General features: G+C 39.0%; 1 protein-coding gene across 1 annotated transcript; it reads left to right on the top strand.

Moving 5' to 3' along the window:
* Positions 1-860: 860 nt before the first annotated feature.
* LOC124878546 (immune-associated nucleotide-binding protein 9-like) lies at positions 861-9,397 on the top strand. The gene is made up of 3 exons (XM_047382536.1): positions 861-1,053; positions 4,258-4,326; positions 7,433-9,397. Exons 2-3 carry the CDS (start codon positions 4,308-4,310, stop codon positions 8,077-8,079), a joined length of 666 nt encoding a protein of 221 aa, XP_047238492.1. The 5' UTR covers positions 861-1,053; positions 4,258-4,307; the 3' UTR covers positions 8,080-9,397.
* The last annotated feature ends 361 nt before the right edge of the window (positions 9,398-9,758 follow it).

Here is a 9,758-nt window from a genome sequence, read left to right as displayed (position 1 = left end):
GGGATCACACTCCTCAGCCTCCTGGTAAGGCCTACACCAGGGTATTGGAGAGGAGAGTCCGACCGATAGTCAAACCTCGGCTTCAGGAGGAGCAGTGTGGTTTTCGTCCCGGCCGTGGAACACTGAACCAGCTCTATACCCTCTACAGGGTGCTCGAGGGTTCATGGGAGTTTGCCCAACCGGTTCACATGTGTTTTGTGGACCTGGAGAAGGCATTCGACTGTGTCCCTCGTGATGCCCTGTGGGGGGTGCTCCAGGAGTATGGAATCGGGGGCCCTTTACTAGGGGCCATCCGGTCCCTGTACGAGCGGAGCAGGAGTTTGGTCCGCATTGCCGGCACTAAGTCGGACCTGTTCCCAGTGCATGTTGGACTCCGGCAGGGCTGCCCTTTGTCACCGGTCCTGTTCATAACGTTTATGGACAAGATTTCTAGACGCAGCCAAGGGCCAGAGGGGGTCTGGTTTGGGGACCAGTGGATTTTGTCTCTTCTTTTTGCAGATGACGTGGTCCTGCTGGCCCCCTCTAGCCAAGATCTACAGCATGCGCTGGGGTGGTTCGCAGCCGAGTGTGAAGCGGCTGGGATGAGGATCATATATACACATATATATGTATATATATATATATATATATATATATATATATATATATATATATATATATATATGTATGTGTCCCTTCACATCTGAAGAAACAGACTTAAAAAAGGAATAATGAAATAATTCTTGGAGATTTGCTTGGAACACATTTTGTGTGTTTCTTGTTCAGCAGGATGTTTTACCTGCAGCTTGTCTGAAGCAGGAAGTTTCAGTAACAAGTTCAGTTTCTACACGTATGAGGAAGAACATTTCAGCGTTAAACACACTGCAGGCATTTTTTCAAAGATTTTTCAGCAGTTGATCTTCACCAGTGACACTGAAAGGAGTTTAGATTATTTGACTAAATGTTCACTTTCTTTTATATGTTTTATAGATAATTAAATATATCTGGTTCGGCTCTGGTTTTAAACCTTTTTCATTTTTACTTTTATCTGAGGATTTATTGGGCCTTAAGCAGGTAAGTCGAGGGAAACTAAATATTCTTCAGCAGAAGCAAACAGTTTAACAGAAGGTTGAGATTTTCTGTCTTTCTCACTAAGTTTCTCATTTCTAATCTCAGCCAGTTTTAGGAGGTGTGCATCAATAATGAAAGCCAAGTCAAACTGACTCAAATATTTCAGAGGTTATTTGTAAAGGAACTGTTTGTAAAATTTTGTTACATGTTTTTTTTTTTTTACTTTTTTTTCTATGTGACACATTATTTTCTCTCTCTCATTGAACACACACAGCCAGTTCAATGAGCGATTCATAATAACAGGGTCAAATAAAAAATGCGTTCCAGATTCTAGGTGTGAACTATGTCAGGGTCTGCCTGTTTAGGATCTTTTCTGGTATATTCAGACTCATGGGCCTTCTGGGGACCAAAGTCCAGCCCTAATGCAGCAGACCCCCTTTTTTAGGTTTATGGATTAGGTTTAGAGGTATGGTGTGAAATAAGTTTAGGTTAAGATTAGAGTTAAGAATATACAGGTAAAGGTTAGGGTTAGGGTGAGTGTTAGAGTAAGGCACAAATGTTGTTACGAAAATGAATAAAAGTCAATACAAAGTCCTAATTTGGGTAGAAATAGACAATTTTGTGTGTGTATATGAGTGAGCATTGTTGTTTGTCCTCTGTCTTGCCCTGCATGGGACCAGTGACCAGTTAAGGGTCAACCCCACCTCTCTCCTAGGTGGATGGTGACATGGCGGCAGTAGGCAGTACAGGTGCGCTTGTAGCACTCCAGCTACATGTGATTTTGCTATTTCTCAGACCAACCGTGCTATGTTTTAAACCTTTAGAAAAGGACAGGAATTCTGTTCATGTACTAGACTAGATCATGATCTGTCTTTTGCTGTCTGGAGATGTTCATCAGTGCCCCAGGCGAATTAAATCTAGAGATGTCACTTCAAAAATGGGACCAGTGTTGTGCCATAAAGTGATGGTCTACCAAAAAATGATCGGGTAAGATCAGCCGTACCCCGTGGAGGAGCGAGCAGCGAGAAAAGCTTGCTGCAGGAAGGCACCTAGCCTGCCAAGTGTTTGGTTTAGAGAGTTCTTTATCAGTGACTTTGTTCTTGAAGTCAAACAAAATTAACACATATAAAACAATTATATTTATATGGCCAAACTGCAAAACTGTTAACATGCACCTACCTCAGAAACAAGCTGCTTCTTAACTTTTAATCAATCTGGGATTTAGAAACATTATTCTAAACATATATATTATTGTCATGCAACACATGAGTCCAACAAAACAAAGAGAAAACATCAAAGACAGACAAATGGCCAAATTTGAAGCTGCAAGAATTCCAATAATTTTCTAACAAACTCTTTTCAAAATATGTTTTCTCAGCCATATCTCTTAATGTTGTAATTGATCAGTTTTGTTATGACAATCTTCAGGATCCTTTTTAAGATGAGTGCACATAATCCAAAGAGATCTCAAAGTATTTAGAAGCACAGCAACAGTTTTCTTTTACATGAATCCAAATTTACTGATGCTGAAACCCTTTGCTTATGGAAGCAAATGTGTCCCAATATTCAAATTAAAATGTATTAATAAAATGCTTTTTCATTTTCTTCTCCAAGACTACTCAATTTCTAAATTAAGCGCTAATTCACAACACATGTCGTCTCAAGGCTCTTCACAAACGGTTTGAATGGTGCGGGTTGTTAGGGAGGTAAGATTAAACTACTGATTGTGAGAGTTTGGCCATTTTAGAATGAGCTATGTGTAGGGGTACTGAGTAAAATAATAAACTAATAAAGTTTGTCCATGTAGAGCCCACTGGTGGCCATTGTTATACTAAAAACCACAAGGATTGGGGTACCTCTCTCTGTCAGACTGATTATAACCATTAGAAAAGAGAAGGGGTCATACAGGTAGCAGAAATGGAGGGTGTCTTTGCACCTCAACCATAACTGCACCTGACTCCCCCTTACTCCAACCAACAGGGAGGGAGGAAGGCTCCCTCCCTGATAAACTAAGCTACTCTAACTATAAGCTTTATCAAAAAGGAAAGTTTTAAGCCTAGCCTTAAAAGTAGACAGGGTGTCTGCCTCACGGACTAAAACTGGGAGCTGGTTCCACAGGAGAGGAGCCTGATAACTAAAGGATTTGCCTCCCATTCTACTTCTAGAGACTCTAGGAACCACCAGTAAACCTGCAGTCTGAGAACAAAGTGCTCTGTTAGGAACATATGGACCTATCAGATCTCTGATGTATGATGGAGCTAGATCATTAAGGGCTTTATATGTGAGGAGGAGAATTTTAAATTCTATTCTGGATTTAACAGGGAGCCAATGAAGGGAAGCTAAAATAGGAGAAATATGATCTCTCTTTTTAATTTTCATCAAAACTCTTGCTGCAGCATTTTGAATCAGCTGAAGGCTTTTAACTGCATTTTGTGGACATCCTGATAGTAAAGAATTACAATAGTCCAGCCTTGAAGTAACAAATGCATGGACTAGTTTTTCAGCATCACTCCTGGACAGGATATTTCTAATTTTGGCAATGTTCTGGAGGTGAAAGAAGGAAATCCTAGAAACCTGTTTAATATGGGATTTAAATGACATGTCCTGATCAAAAATAACACCAAGGTTTTTTACTTTATTACCGGAGGTCAATTTAATGCCATCCAGGTTAAGTGATTAACTAAGCAGTTTCTTTTCTAAAGACTTCGGTCCAAAGACGACAACTTCTGTCTTGTCTGAATTTAGAAGCAGAATGGTGGAGCTAAAGCTAACGCTAAGCTAGCAGCTCCTTACCACTACAAGAAAAACCGTGTAAAACACGGAGAGTCCCCAAACGTTAAATGCAGCAACAGAATGTATGTGTTTTAACGTGCTTATGTATTAGAACAAGACAGAGATATCACAGTAGAGAGAAATCAGATCAATCAAGAGAGCCTTCATACACCAAACAATTCACTGAGTCCAACAGTGAAAACAGGAAGTGACGGATATGCCTTACCACGCCTCACGTCACAAAATGCTGTCTTTATAGATGCTTTTCACAATCAGAATTGTACTCAACCAATTTTGTTTAATTCAATTCAGTTGAATTGAGTTTTTATGTAGCACCAATTCACAACACGTCGTCTCAAGGCACTTCACAAAGGGTTTGTAGGGGTTTATAATAAGCTATGTGTTTAATTGCTCTTAATATTTCTGTTCATATAGATTGTTTGAAACCAGAATTTACTGAGTCAGTGCTCGGAAACAGTGACGTGATGGCTGCTGCACAAGATGGTGAGTCAGAAATCTTCCTGTTAAAATACTTAAATACCAGAACACAAAGCATCCTGTTAAATTATGTTAATGTCTGTGATTCCTGTTAGTAGAACCTATTCCTTAATTATAAACCACTTTTACGTTTGTCCATTTTTTGTTTTAAATTTGAGAAAAGTAAATTAAATGGTGTGATGCTTTTAGAAGGAATGATATTTCAAAATCTGTTAACTGTATGAATCAGTTTCTTTCTTTCTGTCTTTAATGACGTTCATCTCCTGAAGCGCAGAAATAGCTTTGAAGTGTAGTGGAATTTTCTTATCAAAGTGGATAGAAGTTGACTCACAACAAGAGAAAATCCAGACGTTGTCTTTATAAGTTTTATTCAAAGCCATTAAGCGTTTGAAGACTCTGTCACTGAGGTTAGTCAGTGAAACAGAGCCCCGGACACCATTTACAGACAGTATTTATACCAGAACATGACAGTGTTATCTCAACTTCAAAGAGTCTGTGTTTTATGGCCAAGACCCTCCTCGGGTTCAGAGATGACAAAGTTATCTAGGAACAAACCATCGGCTCTTCCTGAGGCATCACCGTAAATGATGGGTTTTAACCTTTAAACTTCTGATAATGGCTTTTACAGCTTCCTCCTCTAACACAGATGTTCTGAGGAGAGAGGTAACCTAAAGGTCATACACTTTGGGACACCTTAGAGCACTTAATAAAAGAATTTCCATTACAGAAGTTTTACCTCCTCTAAGTGAGTCAATAAAGTCTTAACAGCTCTGATCTAATTGCTGAGACAAAGATTTGATTGGCAAGAAGCTATTATTAAGATCCTCCACTATCTCCAGAAAACAGTCGAGATAAAATAAGAATGCAGGAGCCCGTCTTCTAACTGGTCAGCTTCAGTGTGACCACATTTCAACTGGCCTCTTTACTGGCCTCTGGAGCGATTACAGGATGGATTTCTCTTTGACTTACCTGTACTCTCCTTCATGGTCTCTAAGGTCAACCGACCAGCAGCTCTTGGCTGTTCAAGCTGAAGTTCAGAGGTGATCTTGTCTGATTATGGTCCCTAAGTTATGGAACAGGTCACCTTTATGTGTCAGGCAGGCTCCTTCACAGTCTTCTTTTAATTCCTTTTGAAGACTTCTCTTTTTTCCTGGTTTTCAACACAGCATGAGGTTGTTGTGTTGTCTACCATTGTTTTATGTCTGTTTTTTACTTTATTTAATATTTTTACTTATTCTCTTAGTCTACCACACTTTGGTCAACTGTTTGTTGTTTTTAAATGTGCTTTAGCAATAAACTGGATGGGATTAACGAATGTGAACATGAATACCTCTGAACCAGTATAATTTAACACTCTGGTCAGGTTAAGTCTGCCAACATGCTTCTACTAGAAGATCCTAAAACCAGGATGAAAACCAAAGGTGACAAAACCTTTAGAGCAGCTGCTCTTAAACTCTGGACCAGCCTGCCATCACACCTCAGAAACTCTTTAGAGTTTTAAATATTTTCTAAATTCATATAATTTCTCTATGCATTTAATCTCAATTGAGGTGTACTGCTACAGTATATTTTATATTGTTATGTATTTAATTCTTTGATTCATAGACTTTTAAAGCCAGTTGTTACCAACTTTGTCAACACTTTTTTATTTTCACATTTTATAACTTCTGTACAAAGTCAGTTTTACATCTTTTATACTGTCATTAATATTGTTTTATTATTGTTGACCTGTTGCCCATTTTTGGTTGTTTTTAGAAGTACTCCATAAATAATGGAGTTCAGTCAAATTAGACACCATCTACATGTCCACTGGTTGTTTGGGAGGAATACCAGGAAAAAGCCTTTTCTGTCCTGTAATCACACAAAATATTATAAGTTTGAACAACTCTTTGTTTTCTACAATGCAGAGCTCCTTAGAAACTTACTACAGTTTGGGTGTTCAGGTATCTGGGCCTTAGGCAATAGTCTTAATGGTCCATGTAGAGCATGTAGAGACAGTGGACAGTCACTGGCGTTGACTTTGCAGCAATCCCTCATACTGAGCATGCATGTAGCGACAGTGGAGAGGAAAAACTCCCTTTTAACAGGAAGAAACCTCCAGCAGAACCAGAACCAGGCTCAGTGTGAGCGGCCATCTGCCACGACCGACTGGAGGTTTGAGAGAACAGAGCAGAGACACAAAGAGAACAAAGAAGCACTGATCCAGGAGTACTTTCTATGGGAAGGAAAAGTAAATGTTAATGGATGTAGCTCCTTTAGTCGTTTCATCTAGAAAGAAAGAACAGATAAACTCTGAGCCAGTTTTCAAGGTTAGAGTCTGAAAGAGAGAACATAGAGTTAGTTACAGTAGAAGCTCAGTCAGTAGCTGCTGGAAGATTTGTACATGAATTATAATTGCTCGTACTCGTACTCGTACTCGTACTCGTCGTCTTCCGCTTATCCGGGACCGGGTCGCGGGGGCAGCAGACTCAGCAGAGACGCCCAGACGTCCCTCTTCCCAGACACCTCCTCCAGCTCCTCCGGGGGGAGCCCAAGGCGTTCCCAGGCCAGCCGAGCTTCACACTCGGCTGCGAACCGCCACAGCGCATGCTGTAGGTCTTGGCTAGAGAGGTCCAGCAGGACCACTTCATCTGCAAAAAGAAGAGACGAAATCCACTGGTCCCCAAACCAGTCTAGAGACTCTAGGAACCACCAGTAAACCTACAGTCTGAGAACGAAGTGCTCTGTTAGGAACATATGGACCAATCAGATCTCTGATGTATGATGGAGCTAGATCATTAAGGGCTTTATATGTGAGGAGGAGAATTTTAAATTCTATTCTGGATTTAACAGGGAGCCAATGAAGGGAAGCTAAAATAGGAGAAATATGATCTCTCTTTTTAATTTTCATCAGAACTCTTGCTGCAGCATTTTGAGAGAGAGAAGTTTACAGCAACCTTGGAAAGAATAGAGCAGGGTTAGGACACCAACATCATCATTCCTAACATTAACCAGAGACATGTGGATCATTTTTGATCTGAAATATTCTATTCTGTTTTTGCAACATAAATTTAAATAGTACAATTATTGTAGCCTTAACAGATCATTATTATTTAGAATTTCTTCTTCACAGACACTGAAGAGATGATGAGACCAGACTGTCTCAGGATTGTTCTGATTGGGAAGACCGGCAGTGGGAAGAGCTCATCAGGAAACACCATTCTGGGAAGAAAGGAGTTTAAAGCTGGAGCTTCTCCACAGTCAGTTACTACAAGCTGTCAGAAAGCCCACAGTGAGGTGGACGGTCGTCATGTTGCTGTCGTTGACACTCCTGGTCTGTTTGACAACAATTTGTCCCCTGAAGAAGTCATTAAAGAGCTGGTGAAATGCATCAGTCTTCTTCCTCCAGGTCCAAATGTCTTCCTGCTGGTGCAACAGATCCGCAGATTAACAAAGGAAGACAAAAAGACATTCAAACGTATTGAGAAAGTATTGGGAGAAAATTATAAAAAGTTTACCATCATCCTTTTTACCGGAGGAGATGCATTGATTAATGATGAGACGACCATTGAAGAATACATTAAATATGGATGTAATGAATCCTTTAAGAAGCTGATCGCTGACTGTGGAGGAAGATACCATGTGTTTAATAACTACGATAAACAGAACCACTCACAGGTCCTTGAGCTGATCCAAAAGATCAACACCATGATGAAGAACAATGGAGGCAACTTCTACAACAACGAGATGATTGCACTGAGCAAATGGTATAAAAGATAATTTTGAAACATTGTTTTATTTAAATTACATTTTATTATTCCTTCTGCTTTGCATTCTGAACTGGTTGTTCAAATATTTAGCATCTGTGTTATTAAATAGTTTTAGAGCTAATTTAGCCTCATTATTAATATTCATTCAAAGCCAAACCAACTGTTGCACAACAAGCGAATCCTGAAGGAGATCGGGAAAGAAAAGATCTGTCAAAGGAAGAGTGGAGCAACAGAGCAGAGAAAACAGAGCTTTTTAAACAATAAATACAAACTGCACATATGCTTTTTAGATATTTAGTTTCCTGTTTTGCTCTTAAACACAGCAGGTTCCAGGAACTTTAGTTTGACGGCAAGTAGCTGAACTATTTTAATTTACATCTCAGGGAGAAAATGGAAATAAGAGAGGAAATTGTGAGCAGCCAGCCGGGTAGAACATGTTCAAGTTCAAGGTTGAATTTAGCATTAAAGGATTTTTCCATCAGTTGATCTTTTCTGCTGCTGAATCTTTACATTCTCAGACCCTCAGCTTCCAATAATACTTTAAAAACCAGGAAATATAACCTGACCCCAACTTTAAATCTGTCTTTTAATCTCTGAATGAGTTACGATTTAAACTGTATAGATTTTTCTGTGATTTTCTTTTTTTTACTTCTTTTTCTTTTGTTTGTTTTATTTGAATATGTGCTGGTTATCAACAGTAAAAAATAGGATTGTATTTATTATAGATTAGTTTCATATACAGAGGTGTGGGTGGAGGAATAAACCTATTTAATCCCACTCCTCCATGTATCACCATTATCACGCCTACTGTTCTACTATTATAACACATAGATTAAATCTTAGCAGACTGGGTCATAAATATGTAACCCAGTCTGCTTCTGCTTCTGGTAGGAGACACCCCGGGATCTCTGCCTTGTGTTCTGGGTCAAGGTGTTTTGCAGCAGGGACAGAGGCTCCTGACACCGGGTTCTGAGTTGTGTTGAGATCCTGGAGCATTTATTTCTTCCAGACGCATTTCTTCTCACACCTTACAGGCAGTAACAGTAAACTGTAAAGAATATGGCAGCCTGGCATAAGGACCTCAGAGCTACGGTGTCCCTACTAGGACAAACAGAACTGTTGCGTTTCCAGATAACAGAAAAACAGCACCACCTTTAGAATGTATAATAATAACCACATATAAATAACTTGTGTGTTTATTCAGTTTCACAAACATTTCCAGGCTTTTTTAAAGTGTTTCATTTTTTAGGTTTTATTTTTTTAAATTTTGGTCCAAGGAATTTTGTTTTTTAATGAAAAATAAAATGTTAATGATTGTTTTTTGCTAATTACTTTCCATTTGTTTGTATTTTTCTGACATTATTAACTGGACTCACTGTTTTTACCTGTTCCTGACCAACTGAACAGGTTTTGTTGATAACAGTTTAGATGTTGGAAGAATAAAGGAAAAAACGAGCTGCAGGTTTCTCTCACAGTTATGTAATAACATGGGATGTTTGCATAGAAATGATCTATACAGAAATCAAGCCATCAAAGAGCTCCTTTTCTTACTTTGTGTCTATTGTGTTTATCATCACTCTCTTAGTCTGCATTAAAATTTGAAAATAAAATCATTAAACTTGTGAAGTGCAGAAATTTGACTGAACATCGACAGAATTATTTTTAAGTGTAAATCTTCAAGTTATAAAG

The sequence above is a fragment of the Girardinichthys multiradiatus genome, chromosome 12, assembly GCF_021462225.1.
Source record: "Girardinichthys multiradiatus isolate DD_20200921_A chromosome 12, DD_fGirMul_XY1, whole genome shotgun sequence".
In the NCBI taxonomy this organism is placed as follows: domain Eukaryota; kingdom Metazoa; phylum Chordata; class Actinopteri; order Cyprinodontiformes; family Goodeidae; genus Girardinichthys; species Girardinichthys multiradiatus.
Note: the sequence above shows the minus strand (reverse complement) of the source record. Positions and strands in the feature narration are given on the sequence as shown.